The sequence below is a fragment of the Rattus norvegicus genome, chromosome 13 (assembly GCF_036323735.1).
Source record: "Rattus norvegicus strain BN/NHsdMcwi chromosome 13, GRCr8, whole genome shotgun sequence".
Classification (NCBI taxonomy): Eukaryota; Metazoa; Chordata; class Mammalia; order Rodentia; family Muridae; genus Rattus; species Rattus norvegicus.
In genome coordinates this window covers 99,314,536-99,336,273 of record NC_086031.1, presented here as the reverse complement: position 1 = coordinate 99,336,273, position 21,738 = coordinate 99,314,536, and the positions used below count along the sequence as shown (strand labels likewise).

Below are 21,738 nucleotides of genomic sequence, written 5' to 3'. Positions count from 1 at the left end.
AAATTACAAATAAATAAAAATATCACATAACAAAATTAGCAGACAAAGTATAGGAGGCATTTGGAATAGGAGCTATGGAACGTCACGTTGAACTTTGATATTTTATTAGGACTTTTGAGGAATGGGAGCTTTCTAAGTATGGTATGCCTTTCCCCCTTTAAATAACTCACTGAGTCCAATTTCTGCTTCTCATATACTCATCACGGGTATGAGGCCACCCACGGGAGTGTGTGTGAGCTAATGATTAGGAGCCCACAGACCTAGAGAAAACTGACTTTCCCGCCTCCAGAAGGCATCCGTTGTCAATAGCTCCTCAGGCAGGGGTGGAGCTTACACCCTGTCACCCTCAATGCGGGGACCAGCAACCTTCATGCTGACAGGTTTAGGGCAAGGAGCCACAGTGGTGGGTGCAGCAGCTCTGTCGTAGCCAGACAACTTCCTCTACGTGCCCACCCACCTTTGCTTCCTGCCATCTTTCTGTCCCCCTTTTCCAAATGTTCCCTATGCCTGGGGTGGAGTGGACACAACACAGTCAGCCTCCCTGTGGCTGCTTCTTGTCATTCTGTACTGACATGTTTCCTCACAATAGTGAGGCATGGGCAAAGACTATTCTTAGTGACAGTTAACACACAGAGTCAGTTCAGACGGAAATCAAAAGCATATGTGAGATGGGCAATCTTTAAAGCTCCCAGTATTAAGGGTAGAGGGTAAACACCCGATTATGTGTCCATCTGCCAATTTCCTCTAGCTACCTGTTGGTCATCTCTATATTAATATAACATGATGGTGTCATAAGTCCCATAATGAGATATAGAATCTGAAGGGAAAACTTAATATCTATTACCTTGGTTTTTTAAAGTGTCCATTGAAGTCTGAGTAACATTTCTAAGGCAGGAAAATGACACACGGTCACTGGCCAAAATGCTTTCCAGAGCCTATAAGAAACAGTGAAGGATTCTAGTGATTATGCAGCAATAATTTAGCTTTACACATACACCTGTATCTCTGCTACCCCACACTGCAGCCACACAAATGAGAATTCGAGTCACATTTAAAGTAGTCTGGGACTGAGCCTATGCCCAGACAGAGAGCGAGTAACTACAGGGTGGTTGCTGGGTCACAGAATAGCCACACGACATAACAAGGGCAGTCTGAACTGGCCTCTATCTGGAGTGGTTGCTGGCATGCCGGATATGAAGCTGCTACCTCATTACCATCTGCCGCGATGACCGTGGCAGGCTGCCACGCCCGCCATGCTAGACACAGTCCACACTCTGTCCTCAACAATCACAACCAGTCCAGATGCTTAACCGTCTTCAGTTACAGGCTCTAAAATATCTCGTCACACCTGAGGCAGCGACCAGTCAGGAACAGTTAAAGTTTGTATTTATCCTTTCATATCCTTTTGGATTTTAACTGATGAGACGAGGAGTTTAAAACCCCAAGTCTAAGTTGGCTGTGGTAAGACACAGGACTCCCAGCACTTGGGAGGTAGAGGCAGGATGATCTCTGTGAGTTCCAGGAAGGCAGAGCTACACAGAAAAACCATCTACAAACAGATAAATAAAAGATAACTATCAGTCTCATAACACAATGACGTCTCTATCTGAGAGGTCTAAATGAGCAAATGACTCACACGACTGCCAGTCCTACAATGAGGCAGCTATCGATAGCACAGAAGGAAACTGACAAACAGACCCGCCGCTGTCCTTCCAACAGGGCAGGCCACTGGGTGAGTGCACTCTCTCCCCTCACTGGATTCAGTCTCTCAAGGTCTTCATTCTCTGCCTTTCCTCTGGTGTTATGAGGCAATAGGCCATTGTGACTCTTCTAGCATTTAAAAAAGAAAATCCATCTTTCATGTACGATTCGGTGGTGTGGCAAGGGGAAGGAGGAAGAGAATCTTCCCAGCTCTGCTGGTCTGTGGTGCATGGTGAGGGTAGTGATGGCACGAGAGAGAACACTCAGCGTAAGGCCTTCCCCATGACTTGCTAAACTCTCAGATGTTAGTTACACTGTCGGCACAACGCCATGTTCAATAACTGAGATTTTTGTCCTGAGGAAGAGAAGGCCAATTAGCAGTCAGTGGAATAGAAAATTAGAGTGAAAATCCCAGGCTTTTTTGCTCTGTAATAAAACAATAAAGCACTTTGTTTGTTTCCTTTTTGAGACAGGGTTTCTCTGTGTAGCCCTGGCTGTCTTGGAACTCAGTCTGTAAAACGGGCTGGTCTTGAACTCACAGAGATCTGCCTGCCTCTGCCTCCTGAGTGCTAAGATTAAAGGCGTGCGCCATTACTGCCCAGCTAATAAAGTATTTTTTAAAAATGGCTCCAACAGAAACCACTCCTCACTGGTTTCTCCCACAGACACAGTGACACAATACTATGCACACTGGCCTTTGCCCTTGGTTCCTGGCTCATAGCTCCTGTGGTTTCTAACAATAATTTCCTGAGTGACAGGTGCTAAAGAATGTTTCTCCTGTTGACCCCAGCTCCTGGAAGAAGGGTGCTAAAACCCCTGTGGACACAGAAACTGGGAGAATGTTCCCTTGTAACATTTCGTGTTCCTGATACAGAACTCCTGAGACCTCTGCAGCTTCGTAGCAGAGAACACAAACATCTCCTGTTTTAGTGAGGCAGTTCCTAGTACAGTCACAAGATGGGGCTGGTTACCATGGCAACCAGCCAGGCGCTTAGAGAATTCCAAATTTTAGCCCCATTCCCGGCCTCCAGGGAGGAACACTGAAGGGTAAGCTGACCATTAACAGTCAGTGGTGCGATCATTCCAAGTTCCAAAGCCTCCATAAACTCCTGCAGGAATAGAGGCTTTGGGACTTCAGGGAGCTAAGGCTTTGTAGCATGCCGAGACTCCTGGAGAGACAGGGAGGCTGCACACAGGTCTGCAGAGGCACTGCCCCGTGCACCTAGCTGGCTGTCAGGAGTCTTTAGTATCTGTTTCAACATGTATGTAACAAGAACTTGCCTGAGTCTGTGAGCCACCTACCAAACATAACTCACAGTTGGTCAGAAGCCTAACAGCCTACTGGTGGCGGCTGGCATTTAAAAGTCAGGGGACGTTTCATGGACTGAGTCCTTCAGGTCAGTAAAGTCAAAACTGACCTGAATCTCAACACCGAGCCTGGCGTACTGGGGAGGGTGGGGCTGTGTGCCTGGGTCTCTCCTCAGGACAAGTGAGCTAGGAGAATCGATGCACAACTAACACAGCTGCAAAGCTCAGCCCAGCAATCCCACTGTCAGCTGCACATTCGGTAGAGACCGGCATCGTGTGCTGGGAAACAAGGAAAACCACACACTGTGGTTGACTAAAAAACTGGTTTGACCGCAGGAGAGTGAGCATGAGTTGCAGTGTGCACACTAAAGGGCTACAGCTCAGCTCCACTCAGCATGGGCACTCACAGAAACACTAAAACAAGTCACAGAACACAGCAGACAACATGTCTCCAACTGTAGAAAACTGAGAACACACCAAGACGCTTCTGAGTGTTACACAGAAATGAAGTGTTAGCAAGAAACACAGTTATCAGGGATGGGAGGTGGGCTGGGACGGAGGAGGGGCAGCTGGGCTCTTCAGAGGTCTTGGAAGCTTCCATTTCCTGAGGCAGTAGTCACACACCTGTGCCTATGTTGTTATCACGGTTTCCGCTACTCCGGATTTATGTATGTGTGTGTATAGAACACATGCAGTCACATATACAGTAACATTACTTAAGATTTTTAAAAAAGAGAAACAACAGGTACTCACTCCTACGTGGGACTATGAAAATAAAATGTTTCTCAGGATTGAGTGACATCGGTTTCTCAGCAGGAAAATTCTCTACTACACACTTACTTGTTTCTTGGTTGCAGGATACTTAATGTCAAGAATCAACTCCTTTATTTCCGCTTCAAATGAATCTAAAATGAGGAAATGAGACTGCAATGTTGTTTATCCTAGAAAGGCGTTTCCACGGAAGACAAGCTGTCTGCCTTCTCTGTCATCCTACAGGGGTCACAGCCCCGCAATCCCCACCGCATCATTTTCTTGAGCAGTGAGAACCCCTAGATGCACACGTCCTCCTCCCCAAGCACGGAGAGAAACGCGACCCCCCCTCATCCTGCAAAGGCTGTGTGCGGACAGTGGGGTTCCTGGAGGCACTCACAGTGAGCCGTGCTGTCCCGTGATTTGATTAGCGGCACCTACCCGGCCTAGGGGACTTTGCTCTCAGCAGGGCGGCCAGCTTCTTCACTAAGTGCAGGTCCTTGGCTCTTTCACTCTTCTTGTCACTGAAGTAATAAACACAACTTATTACAGAATGAGGATCTGGGTTCCTTCTAATCCTCACGCAATCCAACTTGTCTCTTGTCTCTTGTTTCCTATTTAACTCTAAAGGAATCATCTAGTGACCAAACAAATCACCAAATGCTAAACAGAAAACGAACAAGGAAACAAAAAAGCCTGAGGTCAAGGACCAGGCAAGCCGTGCACAGGGGAGTCAAGCACACACGGCGGCTCTTACCTCAGTGCTAAGTGGAAAGGCACGTTCACCACCTTCACACTTGCAGACACAGGGTCAACAAGGCAGATCTGGTAAGTCTGAGGTTGCCAACTCTGACTTGTCACATTGTTTAAGCCCATGATTTTGTAGCCAGGATACAGCAGCCTAAGGCAATCACATACCAGCGGGTAAGATTATCAGCAGCAGAAAAAAACCCCACAAGGTGCTTTGATCGCAGCTACATCTTCATCTACGTGGGTACCCACCAGGCAGATAACCACGGATACCAGGGAGCTACCACGGCTGGAGGGGTCTACTTCAGGTTCTAGGAAGCTGTATGAGCACCATCAGACCCACAGTGCAATAGCAAACAAGGGGATGCCCTGCTTAGCATCGTCACTGACAGACTCCGCGGTCTTCCCTCTGGGGTCTTCACAGCATAAGAAAAATGGCTTACAAATGGCTAGAGCAAGCCCACTGAAGTCAGTGGCCGACCGTGGCATTCTCAGTAATATCTTTTCCCTGTATAATACATAATTCTCAACTCTACGTCAGGCACTCACAGGGAAAACATGACAGACAGAGCACTCTGCAATTCTCCAAGGTCTCATCATCTACTGCTGCTTTAAGGAGTGCTCTCCTGCGTTCCTCTCAGGACCAGCAGATGCTGGCCCTGCAGCTTACCTGCAGTGTTTGCCCACGTTGAAAGCTCCCACTCTAGGTCCTTGCTGTGTGCTCCACACTTCCAGAATTCCCCTTCGTGGTGCATAGATCACAAGGAACTGAGCTACTCGACTGGGCCCTTGAGTATTTCCAAAGGGGGAGAAGTCCCCCTTTTCTGGTACTCGTTCATGGAGGTCCTCTACAATCTGAATCCATCCAATTTGTGCATCCCGATACCCTTGCCAACAGAGAAAGGGAGCTAGTCAGTTTATTCATCTGGGCTCCATAGGTCCTCAGGCACTACTGACTATTTAGGGGGTAGGGAAGATAGAGAAGTACATTATCTTTTTATTACTAGAGGCCTTAAACAGAAAAGATTAAAAAAGTAATAGCCTATCACCAAAACATCAGGTTTTAATATTTTACCATGTAAATTTGCTCAGATCACTCTTTTCTTTAAAAAGAAAAGATTGCAGACATCCTCAAAGCTTTCTGAGTCTGCCCCTGCCTTTGCTCCCATTCCCTTCCCTTCCTCTTTTTGAAAATTCCTTCCTTAAGGAGAAAAACAGATCTGGGGAGAGTACTAGATTGGCTAGCTAAAATATGATCAAGACATAAAGTAGCCATCCTGATATTCAAGCTCCTCGGTGTTACAGGAGAGGGAGAGCAGGCGGCAGAGAGAGAAAGCACAAACAGTGGATGCTGCTTTGCTTGGGGTGGCCCTCTTATAACTAATACCCGTGGGAATTACAGGTGACTGAAGCAGCTAGAGAACACAGCAATGTCAGCAGCAATGGTGGCCTCATAACAGGAAAGGTCATGTGATGACAGGTAGGGTCAGGAACCCAACACGAACAGAATTGACTGGAGGAGGAGGAGGAGGAGGAAGAAGAAGAGGAGGAGGAGGAGGAGGGAGAAGAAGAGGAGGAGAAAGAGGAGGAAGAAGAGGGTGAACGTGCCTGTGTTAAGAAGGAGATAGAGTTCAGTGGAAGCATGCGCAAGGCCCTGATTGCAAAACCTAGTGGCACAAACAACAAATCCGAGCTAACCAAGCAAAGAGCCAGTGCTTTAACTGAGATGTATCAACTCACTACCAGTCAACTGTTGCTGACCTGAGTTGCTGTAGAGAGAGCTGAATCCTGCTATGAACCAAAAGCTAAAGGATGAGAACGTTGCTCAAGTACTGAGCTAAAAAGCAAGGCAGCTTTCTCCATGTTTGTAGAAGTACCTTTCCACATCCGTATTGCAATTCCTCTGGCTACATCCAACAAGATAACTCTGCCAAAGTCATCTGTGACTGCGGCCAGAGTGTTACAAGGAGACAGGCATATGCTTTCGCCGTGGCGTCTAGAATCCGGAAGTCCAAATCTGTCATTAAAAAATAAACAAAAGCTAAAATCACACCGAAAGCTAGAAATGCAGGATAATAAAGTAGACTGTGTCTATTTCTAATGAAAAGGTATGAACCTCGCCTGGATTAAAACTCCATTATACACTGTGCCTATACCATGAAACAGAGAAAAGAAACAGTCCCCCATCACAGCACTACCCTGTCTTTCCTGGTTTGAGCAAGAGTCTCGTTACAGAGAACACACAACCAACTGCACGGCAGGACACACTGTTCCAGCACAGGCGTCTTCTGCTTCAGTCCCCACTGTGTGCTCTGTGCTAGACACGCCAATACGTCTATCTGTGAGGGTTCACTCTGATGTCCGAAATGACAAGGAACTATGAGAAATGACTAGGACATCCACAAGGCACATTCCCAGGCTGTCAGTGGTGTGTTTCCAGATTAGAAAATGAGAGCTCTGACCTTGAACAGATGAATCCTCTGACAGATCTATAATATGTTGGCATTATTGGGAGGTTGTGAAAATCAGAAAGGGACACCTAAATGAAAGCTGTAGGTCACTGAGGTATGCCCTGGAAGGCTTATGGCCTTATGGAAGCCTTTGGCCTTTTCCTGGAGCCTATCTTTCTGGACTCAATTAAGAGGTTAACGGCTCTCCTTGCCACGTGTTCACACAGCAATGACAGTCTGCTCAAGAATACTGGACCAACTGACGACAGAGTGAACCCTTTTGGAACTGTGAACCAAAGTAAAGTTTTCCTGCTTTAAGTTGTTTTTGTCAAATGTTTTGACCTGAATAACACAAAAACAACTAACCTGCTGTCTAAGGAAGACCTTTCTTTTTCTAAAGAGTTTCTGCTAATGTGCTATTGGCCTGTAACCAACTTCTGTGAATTATCATTGCAGCAGGAGTAAATAGGAAATGGAAGGGAAGGAGCTTCAAGAAGAAGGCCTTGAGCTCAAACTCTGTCCCGTGGATCTGAGACACAGAAGGCCATCTGACCAATTTCTTGATTGCTGAGTGAATTCAGAATTCAGGTGTGTTATAGCATGAAGAGAAAAGGATAGCACACAGTTCGGTGGTACAGTGCTTGGCCCACATGAAGGGGGTCCCAGAACTGCCAAGAAGAAAGGTGACTGCAACCTTTGCTTAGAGAGTGCAAACCTATAAACCTCAGAAAATTGATTTTACTAACAGTTCGTTTGTCTGCTTTCTCAAGGTGAAGAACAGGAATTGGAATATCACTTCCTTTACGGTGATATTTTATATCAGGTAATAAGCAACAATTAAAAAGAAAGCCAAGGGGTTGGGGATTTAGCTCAGTGGTAGAGCGCTTGCCTAGCAAGCGCAAGGCCCTGGGTTCGGTCCCCAGCTCCGAAAAAAAGAAAAAAAAAAAAAAAGAAAGAAAGAAAGAAAGAAAGCCAAGCAAAAAGCCAGCCATCTCTTCCAAAAAAATTAAAGTAACAAGAAAAGCTGCACCCTTCAGATACACTGGTACGTTCTACAGTAAAACAGGAAGGAGATCCAAGCCAGCATTCGGAAGACTCATCCTCCTCAGGGAACTCAAGTTCCAGTTGAAAACAGAATCCCACGTGAGGAGAAATTCTCAGAAGCCCGAGTCACAGGAGTCAGGTGAGTATGATAAGCTGCTCACAGCGCCCCCCGGGGAAAGCGTGGCTGACTTGCCTCACAGCGCCCCTGGGAAAAGCATGGCTGACTTGCCTCACAGCCAGCGGGGTGGCTGGCTCCATCTTGGGCTTCTGCTTCTGGACAGTTTCTTCTTCGTGCTTGCTTTTCCAACCAAGCCAACCACTGAGGAGAGGGCACACAGATGAACACTAGCCTCAAGGGTCTCAGAGCAGAGCCCCAGGTCTAGGCAGAGTCAAGGCAGATCCAACTCAGATGAAGCGAAAACGCATTACCTAGCGGCACTGAAGAGGGCGGAGGTCAGCTTACTTGCAACAGCAAGTGCAACGTGAGACAGCAGAGGCTGAGTGCTTCCCTGCAGACAGACGCACAGAGAAAACACAGATGAAGCCTGTTTCTAGAGGAGGTTCCAAAGTCTGCACCAGGAGTGCTTCCCGGAGGTGTCAGCCTCAGTAGCAGCAACAATGTGCAATCAATGATAGGATTGAGAATAAGGCCCACTGTGGCACAAGGTGCTCCTGTCAAGTACTTTGGCCTCAGCAGTGCAGACCAACACAAGAACTTCCCATTGTGCTGAGCTGCTGCTGGCCTGTAACCAACCTTTAAACTGTAGCTTACGGAAAACCCAGGCCAGTAAGACAAATGACATCGTCTAACTGTGCTGTGGATTTCCCAGCTGTACAAAACGGCCTCTTCCCTGCCCTTTTCAAAAAGGAAATATATATTTGTTTAAAATAAAAAGATAGTTCAGCTCATCCAGATAAGGCTTTAAGTGAGAAGTGCTTCTGAATGTAACTGCTAACTTTTCTCTATTTCGGGAAACAGTTTCAAAGCGTGTATCAACTGTAACGGGCAGCATGTTCTGTCTCCCACTTCTTCACTTACTCTAACCCCTGGAGGGTTGATGTAATTAACAACCAGCAGTTGCACCAATATTGAAACAACACTCAGCTGTCAAAATCAGGGCTTCAGAGACCAGGGTTTATTGGTTTTACCTTGGGTGTTTCTAAGCTATGTTACTGTATCTAATTTATAGGCAAACTAAACAGTTCAGAGCGGCTCTGCCCAGGATGGAGCTCGTACCTCTAGAGCATAGAAGAAGCCAGTGAACGGACTGGAGCCCACAGTGATGTACTGGGACATGGCGGGCGGACTGTTTTTAATTGCTGCATTAAATCCACCTATATTGGAAGCAGTCTTCATTTGATCAAACGGCGACAGAGTCATAATGCCTTATAATTAAAAGAAAAAGAATAAAAACCCAGTTTGAATACATTAAAATGACTTCATGGAAACTATTATTTTACTTGTTTTAAGATGCTTAGTTCTGTCAAAAGTAGTTTCTGAAACTACAGATCTCCACATTAGAAAGTGCTGATAAATTAGAAGCACCGACCTGACTTGCTCGCAAGCGTGGCCTGTCTTGACCTCTGTCACTTTCACGACTCCCTGAGGTGACATTACTTTTTACCGTCTCCTCTCCTCATCAGCAACACTTGGGTCTCCTATCCCTCTCATCCAGCTCAGATCCCCTCCAGAAGCCCTAGCACCAATCTTACTCCACATGCTCCCCTGAGGAAACCCTAGCCTTGGAGTGCCCCAAGTTTCTGCTCTTGACAGAAACAGCTGTTCACACAAGGCCCACCCACTGTCTGAGCACCTCCTCCTACACCCAGTCCTTTGCAATCGCATGTTAAACAGACCAGACTGTTGGCACCGGTGTCCCAGTCAGATGTGGCTGCCCTGGTCGCTACAGTAGTACTAACTTCTGCCCTGGATTCCCTCTGCACATAGGTCTCCATAAAGTCAAGCTCACTGGACAACTTCCACGTCTCCTTCCGTATCTATGTATCTCTGAGGACCTCCTTCACAGTGGGGCCTGCACTGAGCGAGGGAAAACTGAGAGGCTGGGGGCAGTGTTCTAGCAGGGAAGCAGCCATCCCAGTGTTTGCAGAAGGCTCCGGGTGCTCTGAGGAATCAGATCAGCACAGGATGCAGTGAGAGGGGCTGGGAGGTGAGGCCCACACAGCAGAGCAGGCAAAGTCCCAGAGTGCAACTGGGAGGACGGGGAGCAGGTGAAGGGTGAGAAAAGAGCAAGTGTCAGGAGAGGAAATCTCCTCTGTGAAGTGGAGATTTGAGGTGATGGGAGTGAAGATGGGAGGTCACGGTTGTACACCCAGCAAAAATGTTCAGACACAGAACTTAGGGAAGAAAAGAGGGTGCCCCTCAAAGAGCCAACCAGAACTGGCTGGGGATGAAGAGGAGACATACTGTGATTTTGTTTCTTGTTATTTGTTAATTTTGAAAATAGGTCACGGAAACATTTATTGTGAGGCAGACCTGCCCCGCCTGGCTCCTGTGCCCTCCTGTCTCCCCCAGCTGCTCACAATAAGACAAGAAAGAGCTGCAGGCTGCCGGGCCCAGAGAACCACCTCTCCTGAATGCTGTTGTCTCACAGTACCCGCCCAAGGCATCTGTATGTGCAGTCCCCTGCCTCGAGCCTCAGAACACCTCTATCTGCCTATTTGATGCTCTACTGAAATGTGCCAGAGGTCAACATGCAAAACATAGCGTGATTTGCCCCCTTAAGGATCTTCCCTTCTCTCAGTGAACAATCTGCTCCTCCACGCAGCTGCTTCAAGTCAACAGGGAAGGCGCCACCTGTGACTCCACCGCTTGGGAGAAGAGTGGAGGTGAGACCTTGAACCCTTTTCTCATTTCTCAAACGCAGGCCTGAGTGACTGCATGACAAACGTCAGGTTACTGCTTGCTCTCTCAGTCCTCACATGCCTCAACTACCAAAATACTCTGTGGCTTTGTGTCCTCTGAGGTTGACAGTCACAATTTGTCCTGTGCTGAGGATGCTGTGACTACAAAGCTTCCCAGAGCTGGCTCCTCCTCACCCGTCCTGGCTCAGTCCGGTGTGCTCTCTGGAGAAGCCTGTGCTTAACATCTCTGTACGCCCTTCCTTTACTCCAGAGCAGTGGTTCTCAGCCTCCCTAACTCTGACCTTTAACACAGTTCCTCATGTTGTAAAACTATTTTCATTGCTACTTCATAACTGCCATTTGGCTACTGTATGAATCACAATGTAAATATCTGACGTGCAGGATATCTGCTATGAGGCCCCTGTGAAAGGGTTGCTTGACCCAGTCGATGCTCTGGACCAGTTAAACTGCTCATTTCCTCCACGATGCACAGTGCTGTTCTGGCAGCACCACATCTACTCATCTCGGTCCTGTTCATCTCTATCAGCAGAACACAAGCTTCCCCAGGATGGCGCCTGGGCTCGTGTTTCCAGCACCAGTCCCTAGGGAGTAATCGGCATTTATTTATTGAACGAGTTAAGACCTTTACGTAAAGATATGCAGAAAATGAAGTTGATTGTACTGTGATTGCTTTTATTTGTAGGCTGGGGAGTAAATGAATAGAATAATGTTTTCTATCCAATCATTTTCCCCAGCCAGCTTCAATGTTCCAAAGTCTAATTAACAGAGCAGGGAGGAGACCCTGGGCTGAACTCAACACTTTGGAAATTGTATGTTAACATTTCTCTTAGCAAAAAACTGAAGACACACTGAAGCATGGGCAGTGTGGCCGTACTCCATCTTCAATTTTAAACCAAGAAAGAATTCATTAGAGTACCCCACACAAGAATGGTACCCAGGACTATGCAGATGGAATCAGCAGGCCTGTGCACCAGATACCTTCTGCCAGCCCTCCATATAACTCCTGCCTTCCCTAGAGCAGGCTTTTGACAGTTCCCACTGACTTCTAGCTGAACTCAGACAATAGGAGCTCCATCAGGAGACCAGAGAGAAAGGCTGCTTCCCTGAAAGCTGGCTGTATCTTGCTCTGAGGCACCTGTGCCATCACGATCTGTGAGTCTGAAGATGGCTCCCTGCCCCATAACTCTTCAGGCTTGGCCGTGGTTAGCTGCTGGCTGCTGAGAAGCCCCAGTGTACGGACATCGTTGGTGCTTACACAATAGTAAGTCCGTAAGCATCGCTGTAAATAGACCTTTCAAGCATTCTACATAAATTCTGTCTTTCGTCCTCTGTTAGGACAGAGACTGACAAATGTCTCCTTAGTAAACGTGATGTGAAAGGAGTTGGTATTATAAAAACATGCCTTCCCACATGTCGATATGCATATATACTTATGTACTTACAGACAGGGAGCTAAACACCAATGATGAGGGCCTCTGGATACAAGGAAACTTTCTGTTCTTTTTTTCTATGTACTTATACACTGCTGTACTTGTTTATTTGTTTTGTTTTTTGAGACAGAGTTTCTCTGCAGCCTTGGCTGTCCCAGAACTCACTTATAGACCAGTCTGGCTTCCAACTTGTACAGAGCCACCTGCCTCTGCCTCCCAATGCTGGGATAAAGGGTGCACCACTACTGCCCAGTCATTGTTCCAAGTTTTAACATCCATTACAACACTGGGAGGATTTTAAGATAGTATTTCTCTATTTTCACTTTTACCACCTTAATTCAGAAACCCATTACTTCTCGCTAAGATTACAACAGTCTCCTTATTAGTTTTTTCTTTCTTGGTTTAAAATTGAAGATGGAGTACGGCCACACTGCCCATGCTGGCCTTGAATTTGCTGTATTCCTACAACAGCTACAATGATAAGCATGTACAATCATATCCAGCTTCTCCTAAGAGTGCCCATTAGACTATTAGCGACTATTCCCAGTCTCTCAACTGTCTTCAAAGTGGTTTTCCTAACAGACAATGTGAGGGCTCAATTGCTGAGAATGAACTCAGTGGCTCTTGATGGCTGAGATGGCCCACTCCTCTGTGTGAGGACATGAGGCCTTCAAGGCTAGGTCCCTGTCTGTGTTCCTGGCCTCACTCTCACCAGCTCCCCTGGCACTTGCTGTTTCTCCAGCAGACTCTGCAACTCACCCCAGGCCAGTGTGTGTGTGTGTCCTGCCACATTCAGTCAGGTCGTTCAGTGCTGGGCCTTCGTCTTCCTCCTTGAAGCCTACTACAGTGGCTCTAGTCTTCTGTGGATCTTCCAACTAGCCTCACCCTTTGGACAGAGCCAGGACTTTTTATCCCTTTATTATATATTATAATATATAATATATATTATATATATACATATATATATATACATATATATAATATTAGATAGATAGACAGACAGATAGGCACATACAGGGAGTCCTGTATTATAATGCAGTAAGAAAATTTGGAACTAACTTCCCAGTGTCTCACCAAAGGCAATGGATCTCTTTTTCATTTAAGGATTAATGTCAATTTCTAATAAAGGAGATGCTTTAATAAAAAAGTTTAAGAATAAAAGTAAAAATAGAACTAGTAATGCTTACCAATACTAGCATGATCGATAATGGTGTCAATATCTTGTAGACCCCATTTCTTATAAGCTAACGGTGGTGGTTGTATGTTCTCATTGCCTGATGCTGCAGCTGTCAAAAAGATCAGACAGTCCACACAATGACAATGGGTAGAACGACATTTTATCAAAGACATCTAATTTATAACGTAGTGTTCTAAAGTGTCAACTGATAATGAAGCACTGTAGTAAGAAAGGCGTGAGATGAGATGCATTCACACCATGGCAATGCACACAAAGGCACAACGTCAAAGACCCTTGTCTTACCACAGAAATTGGTCCTTCTCTCTTGGTAAATATATTAGTGGTTACTATTTATCTATTTATTTGGAAGAGCACAGGGTCACATACCACAGTCTATCCTCATCCTTGGCCCCCAAAAATGGTGATTATCTCACCAATCTGAAAGTAATGAGGCCACAATGGGCTAAATTTAAACAATTTAAAAGATAATGAAGACAAGTATAAAATTCAAAGTATGCTGATCTAAGGAAAGTATGGACTCCTGGACGGAATCATGAAGCTAGGACTTGAGAATTTCCCCATCACAAACTGCTGAGAGACAATCTGTCCACTGAGGAAATGCTAAAGGCAATGAAGGATCACTTCCTTCTAGGAGGAGTTGCTTGTTTTGCACCTTATGTAAATTTAGACTTAGAATTTTGTCCTTATTGTTGCTAAGCAGCAAACATATCCTACAGAAGCTGTTCTCAGGGAGCTGGCAAGATAGCTCCATCAGTATCCCACACAAACAGGAGGGCCTGGGTCCAGAACTCCCTCCAGCAGCCATGTAAACCAGTGTGGTGCCTACAGTTGGGTCAGATGACACTGCTGGTGGGGAGAAGACGGGCAGATCCCTGAGCTCACTGGCCAGCTGATCTTGCTGAACCAGTGAGCTCCAGGCTCAGTGACGGACCTGTCTTGCAAGGATGAAATAATGAATTAGCGAGTGAAGAGTGCTGAGGGAACACCCTTGCTGCTGATTCCATTACCACAATGAGGCTTCTTGACTATCCAAGCGGTTTTACCTCTAATAATGAAGTCCTCATACGTGCAGCCTAGACTTCCAGCATCTCTTGATTGATAAGTGTTTCCAATAAAGAGGTCAAAGGCTGAGCTGCCGGGCCACCTCTTTGCCCTGAGAGGGAGCGTGCTAACACACACTGGTGCCTCTATCCTCAGTGAATGGGAGGTGATGGGGTCAGAGGCTCTTACTGCATGGACACCACAGAGGTTTACTGGCTGCAGCAAATCCTTACCCAGTGAGCATTTCTCCCCAGCCAAGCTATGTTGCTGAGTTAAATGGAAAGAACCTGTTGCTCTCGGGGTACCACACCCACTTAAAATTACTCCACAGCACAGAGGCGCCGCCCCTGCTTATAAACAATCTACCCTGCAGGAGACACGCCTTGCTTGTGTGAGGAGGAAGCCACACCGAATAAAACTATCATCACCAGAACTTAACGCACTTCTTGCCAAAAATTACCTTTTGCTACCTGGTTTCGACAAGCTCGAAGAGACTGAAAAAGACTAAATCCGTCAATGGTCACAATGGCAGCCGGATATAAGATGCTCAGCTCTTCATTCTGGGTAGAAATTTAAAAAAAAAAAAACCTTTTCTTAAACAGACACAACAAACATCTTCCTTTTTAAAAACACTGAGAATCATATTTAGTTAAATGCTATGACTGAACAGTAAACTGCGGAATGGAACAATCTAGAAAAAAATCTGCAAAAGGAAGTAGGAGCTAACTTCAGAGTGCCTTCCGCCGGCCAAAGACTTGACTTCCTCTCCAATATAGCTTTTAAATATATAGGAAATAGTTTCAGCATAATAGTGAAAATAATAAAAATTTCATAAGAAATACCCATTACAAAGATGTAAGTCAAGTGTTAAGAACAGAAGCTGACCGAATGTGGTGGCACATGCCCAGGATCCTAGCACTCAGGAGACATTAGACAGGTGAACCGCTGTGAGTTCAAGGCCAGCCTGGTTTTCAGACAGCCAGAACCACACAAAGAGACTAAGTGTCAAACAAAACAAAACAACAGCAACAACAAAAAACAAACAAACAAATCAAACAACTCAACACCTCACAGACGCTCACTTGAAACCAGAGGCCTGTCCTAATATTCATTCTTAAATAAAGTCACATTTGTTTGTCTATTATACATGGTGTGGGTGTGTGTGTGTGTGTGTGTGTGTGTGTGTGTGTGTGTATAGTCTCTAGTAACCAGTGCCACAGCCACATTTCACCTGTCTGTCTGTCTGTCTGTCCGTCCATCCATCTGTCCATCCACTTATTTATGAACGTGCACACCTTTGGCCTGTTTCACAGTATTGAGTGTGACGCTGTAATCAATGCTACATTAATTAATCAATGCTACATTAATTAATCAATGCTATATTAATTAATCAATGCTACATTAATTAATCAATGCTACATTAATGAATTAAGCCTTGTACATTAGGCAGGCATTTCGTCAACAGCTTCATTTCAATCCTATTTTCTCCATTTTAGTAAGCACAGAGGTAAGGTTTGATTTTGGTTTTTGTCACAATCTCCTGCCTCAGTAACTTAAAAATCCAACTTCAAGCAGGGCAAGATGAGCTATGCCCGTAACAGTAGTGGGAAGGATTGTGGATTCCAGAACAGCAAGAGCTACACAAAGAAACACCGAGCCCCAAAACAACAGAGACCCATAGCCACCCTCCGTGGGTCCAGCCCCTCCCAGCTCCGGTGGCCTGTGGCCGCACTACCTGCTTCTCTCGGAGCCTCTCTAGCCCTGTGCAGCAATTCTGACGTCTGCTTCCGTTTTAGTTCATGGGAACTTCGCTTGCTCTGTTTATCCATCAGCCTCTCTGTTTTCTAGTGCATTTCTATTACCACGTACAAAGCCCTACACTTAAATCTTCCCTCACCTTTCTCTTAACTACTAGAAATGTAACCTCTCTTTTCCCATTGATCAGTTAAATTGCATGCCCGTTATCTAAGGCATTATCCATGGTGATAGTGGACTGAACCTCTAACATTGCAAACCAGCCTCAAGTTAAGCTTTTCCTTTGTAAGAGTTGCCATGGTGTTGGTGTCTTTACACAACAAGAGAACACCAACTAAGATGGTCATCTCAATACAATACTGCATTCATAAAGCACGAAGGCTGGCATTCAATTTAGCTACAAATTACCTCTTGAGAATATACATGCCAGCTCAGGTAACTGTGCCACAAGACAAATCTCTTAATTTTCCCACAAAAGAGCAAAGAAAATTGCTTCAAAACAATGCTATTGTTGCTTTTTTCCTAATTGATTTCATAAATGTGGATATTTTATCTGAATGAACATCTGTATCACAAGTGCCTAGTGTCTGCGGAGGGCACAGAAGTCACAGATGGTTTTGAGCCACCATGTGTGTTCTGGGAAAAAATCTGGGTCCTCTACAAGAGCGTCCAGTGCTCTCAACTGCTGAGGCCTCTCCCCAGCCCAGCCACTTTACACTATTACAAGGTAAAGAGCATACTTCTAATATTACCTGCTCAGTCACTCCAGGGTGTCTTGGGATTTCATAGGTCCTACATTTAAGCTGAAGCACTCTGTCCTCATTCAATAGTTGTGCAAGCAAAAGCACTCCACTCTAGAAACAAGCAGAGAGCTTTACTGGTTTTCTCTACAGTACCACTCCCCTAAGGTCTCCCAAGGACACCAGGTCCTCTCTTTTCAGAGTACAGCTTTACTTCTGTTTCTTCCACAGACAATTCCTCGCTTGTCCTGTTCCCACGCATAAAGCAGTGCTTCTCAACCTGTGGGTCACGGCCCCTTTAGAGGTTGAATGCCCTTACACAGGGGCAGCCTAAGACCATCAAAAAACAGAAATTTACATTGATTCGTAAAAGTAGAAAATTACAGATATGAAGTAGCAACTGCATTAGGAAAGTTGAGATCTGAAGCTGAAGGAAGGGCCAACCGGATCCATCATGTCTGGAGACACCAAACCGGACACTGTTGCTGTGGTCAAGGGGTGCTTGCTGACAGGAAGCTAGTGTGGCAGTTCCTGAGGAGGTCTGGCCAGCAACTGACCTATGCAGATGTGGAGGCTTGGAGCCAACCATCAGACAGAACTCAGGGAACCTGGGGGGAGCTCGCAGAAGGACTGCAGGAGCGGAGGGGGACTGCAACCCCATTGGAAGAATAATATAGGCTGGCCTGACCACCCAGTTCTCCCAGAGTCTAGACCACCAGCCAGAGTATACAGGGAGGGATCCATGGCTCCAGATACATATGTAGCAAGGGATGGCCTTGCCTGACAGCAACTGGAAGGGGAGCCCTTGGTTCCAGGGAGGTTTGATGCCCCAGCATAGGGAAATGGAGTGTGGGGCTGACAGTGTGGGTGGGTGGGGGAGTACTCTCATACAGACAAAGGGGAGGGGGGAGGGCAGATGTGGGATGGGGGTTGGTGGACTGGAATAACCGGGAAGTGGGATATCATTTGAGATGTAAATTAATGGAATGATTAATTTTAAAAAAGGAAAGTTGAGAACTACTGATAAAGAATTGTCTACGTATTTCTAGGCATTCATATTAAGACAGAGGCATTCTTGGTAATGAAGTCACAGGTCGGTGTGATGAGATGCACAGCACTGCAGTTAGCTAGCTGTCTGCTACGGGAACCCAACTCACCTCAGTGTAGAACCGCACATAACCAGACGTAAAGCCCACTACAATGCAGGTCCAGTCAGGGCGCCCAGTGGAACTCCTGCTCAAACAGAGTTGATGATTATAATGGCTCGGCCATCAAAGCAGAAGAGACAGAAGCCCACCTCATCCTTACCTCTTCTGACTTGCCAGCGGGATGCACAGAGCACTGGTTACATACTCCCTACAGACAAAAGCAAAATCATGAGCTTAGTCTCTGTGCTTAGCAATAAAGTGGGGAGGGAGGAGGAAGGGGGGAGGGGCACTCTTACTGTGCAGCACTGGCTGGCCTGGCATTCACTACCAGACTGGTCTGGATCTCAGGAGAAATTCATTTATCTTTGCTTTCTGAGTGCTGGGGATTAAAGGTGTGGACCACCATGCCTGGATTATTTATTTATTTTACTATAGTTTATTGTTAAGAGGTGGTAGGTGCAAAATGACATCCTGTGTGTACTGGCTGGTTCTGTGTGTCAACTTCACACAAGCTGGAGTTATCACAGAGAAAGGAGCCTCCCTTGAGGAAATGCCTCCATGAGACCCAGCTGTAAGGCATTTTCTCAGTTAGTGATCGAAGGGGGAGGAGCCAGTCCATTGTAGGTGGTGCCATCCCAAGGCTGGTGGTCCTGAGTTCTATAAGAAAGCAAGCTGAGTAAGCCAGGGGAAGCTAGCCAGTAAGCAGCACCCTGCATGGCCTCTGTATCAACTCCTGCCTCTAAGTTCCAGCCCTATGTGAGTTCCAGTCCTGACTTCCTTTGGTGATGAACAGCAAAGTGGAAGTGTAAGCTGAATAAACCCTTTCCTCCCCAGCTTGCTTCTTGGTCATGGTGTTTCATTGCTGAGTAGAAACCCTGGCTGAGACACTCTGGATCATTTTTGTTCGACATAAAACAGTAAATCCATACATATAATATGTAACATAGCCAAAAGCAATGAGTTGTTTCATTTTGTACTGACACGAGACAAAGCAAAACTTTATAATCACTGGGCAAAAAACCTAGAAAAGGTCACATGGTTGCCAGGGACCCATTTCCCAGCGTCCCTGTCTCCTTGTTTGAGGCTGGGCAGAGCAGAAGGAACCAGCACACGGATTTCTGTGGCTTAGGGACTCACTACCTGCCACCTGCCTGGGTTCTTCATGTACGTTTTACATGCACTGATTAATAAGCTATTTATTTTAAGATTTTAAGATTTGTTTTAGTTTATGCATATGAGTGCTTTGTCTACAAGTATTATGTGTACCACATGTCTAGTGCCTGAGGTTTTAGAAAAAGGTATCCTCTAGAACTGGAGTGACTGAACCTGGATCCTTTGCAGAAGCAACAACTGATGTTACTAAGCTACCTCTCCAGTCCTCCATTATCCTACTTCTAAGGACATAATATGGTTGTTCCCAAAAATGATTTTTTCCCCGACATGAAATATTGAAATATTATTAAGGGCTCAGAGAAAAAAGATTTGAGACCTAAACAGCTCTCACTGACTTTGTTTAAACCAACACAAGTTGCTCAAGCCAATCTGCATGCAGCTCCATAGACCAGGCCAGGTCATCAGGGCATCGAGTGAGTCTCTTTGTTTCTCAGGTGACCGGACACCCTTGTTTGACCTCAAAGGGTACTAGATACATACCTGCTGCACATACACACACGCAGGCAAAACATTAATACACATAAAATTAAATAATCTTTAAAATATTTTTCTTATTAGTTTATAAAAAATAACAAGAGCAATAAAACAAAATCTGCTAACCAAATAGTTCTCTACAACCAGGAAAAGTTTTGATAACACACACACACACACACACACACACACACACACTCATATATACACGCACACACAGTTTATAAGCAATGAAATAGATGTATTTACAAACACATCCAGTTCTTAGATTTAACACACAAAGAAACCACCCAGTGGGCTCGCACCTACCCTTCCTCTGCACTTACGGAGCCGCTCCAACCGACAGCGAACTGCATTTCCTCCTTCCCTTTATCACTGTGCTTCCATTTTGCTGGAAAAAAATAATAAAAGATAAAACGAAACCAGTAACTTACTTGTGGATTTTGATCTTTCCACTCTAAAAAGTTGGATATAAAACTGTAGGATATACAACTCTGTAGGAACTGGCCGGCATTTACTATAGGTAATATATGTTTTTAAATTTGTAAAAGCACGCTTTATAAGCCGTCTGTCTCCCAGCCTTCTGTGTCCTCTAGTTAACCCGCAGCTTACTCCTCTCTTCGGAGTTCCTGCAGAATCCAGTTACGAGTGCTCACGGCCACCTTACTGGCTTCATTATTTATAAGACTGTTTTTACTTGCAAATGGCAGGGGAAAGTTTTATATTAGATTTATGCCACGGGAACTAGTTTTCTCTGTAAGACAACCAACAGACATTTTATATATAATCTTACTTTGTTCTAGGTTTTTCATAATCTATGTACCTCCAAATCTTAAGTTTAATCTTCAACAAAAATATATGAGCTAAAAACTTAGGAACCACGTGAGACTTTACAGTACTGTGAGTTTTCTGACTGCCACCAAGTCCCTTTCTACTGTTGTCAGGGCCAGTTCCAGCTTCTTTCAGGACTGAATATACCTTGCAAGAATTCAGTGACAGTTAGTCAGCACTGCGTCACAAGTGTCACAGGATAGCTAAAAACCTGGCAGAAGCAGCGCCAAGCACTCTGTGTCTAAGGAGCTGGCTCAGACCATAAACTCCGGCCTGCAAGTTCCATTCCTAGCGTTCACATCACAGAAAAAAAAGAGTCAGGCACTTCCGTGCCAGGGAGGCAGAGACAGAGGATCCCAGGGTCTACTGGGAAGCCAGTTTCGGCTCCAGGCTCAGCAGGAGACCCTGTCTCAAAGGCTAAAGGGAAGGGCAACAGAAGAAGACACCTAACACCCACCTTTGGCCTCCACACACATGCACAGTCACCTGCATACACATGTACACACACAACATACACATACCCCAAGAGGAAAATATTCCATTTATATAATAAACATGGTACATAAATCATAGAACCACCTGTAATACAGAACAGGAATACCATGGTTTGAGTTAATTTTGTTTCAATCTGTGCGTTCAAATGGAGGCGTAGAGAATGGAGAAGGGTACTTACGCACTAGAAATGCGGCCTTCTGCTCCCGGGCTATGACCATAAGGTCACTGGTTGGAGAGAGGGATAAAACACATTCTTGAAGCCAGGAATGTTTTTGTGTTTTAGAAGTATTTCCTTCTTCTTCCTATGCATAAAAGTGCAATTACTATAATTGCAAAAACTTTAAAGAACACTGCGACTGTGCCTGCCTGTCTTGAGTTTAAGGAAGAGGAAAAAAATACTCCCAATGCTTCCACACCAAAATATGTCAGTGACAGCCACCAAGTAACACGTCTGTTCTGAAAACTAACACCAAGGCTTCACACAGAAAGAGCACAGCATTAGTGGGTACCACGGGAAAGTCACTCTCCAGTAGCAACTCAGTGTTAGGAACTTCACTAGGCATTACAAAG

At 45.5% G+C, this 21,738-nt stretch overlaps 1 protein-coding gene and 1 non-coding gene across 4 annotated transcripts in view; both read right to left on the bottom strand.

The window, feature by feature from the left end:
* Positions 1–21,738, bottom strand: part of Rab3gap2 (RAB3 GTPase activating non-catalytic protein subunit 2) — a 73,834-nt gene that overhangs the window by 26,544 nt on the left and 25,552 nt on the right. For 2 of the 3 annotated variants that reach the window (XM_039090580.2, NM_001040154.3), the window contains exons 3-18: positions 21,347–21,470; positions 20,152–20,233; positions 18,359–18,406; positions 18,208–18,283; positions 17,063–17,164; positions 15,016–15,115; positions 13,504–13,602; positions 9,241–9,389; positions 8,433–8,512; positions 8,233–8,322; positions 6,387–6,526; positions 5,180–5,396; positions 4,517–4,660; positions 4,201–4,283; positions 3,850–3,914; positions 845–935 (exon numbers count right to left, since the gene is read on the bottom strand). In XM_039090580.2, the coding sequence (XP_038946508.1) occupies positions 845–935; positions 3,850–3,914; positions 4,201–4,283; positions 4,517–4,660; positions 5,180–5,396; positions 6,387–6,526; positions 8,233–8,322; positions 8,433–8,512; positions 9,241–9,389; positions 13,504–13,602; positions 15,016–15,115; positions 17,063–17,164; positions 18,208–18,283; positions 18,359–18,406; positions 20,152–20,233; positions 21,347–21,470 (1,690 nt within the window). Of the gene's footprint in view, positions 1–844; positions 936–3,849; positions 3,915–4,200; positions 4,284–4,516; positions 4,661–5,179; positions 5,397–6,386; positions 6,527–8,232; positions 8,323–8,432; positions 8,513–9,240; positions 9,390–13,503; positions 13,603–15,015; positions 15,116–17,062; positions 17,165–18,207; positions 18,284–18,358; positions 18,407–20,151; positions 20,234–21,346; positions 21,471–21,738 lie in introns of those variants that run through there. The other variant, XM_008769837.4, reaches the window with a different exon arrangement.
* Positions 11,566–11,624, bottom strand: Mir664-2 (microRNA 664-2). The gene has a single exon (NR_032143.1). It is a non-coding gene; the product is annotated as a microRNA 664-2 (primary transcript).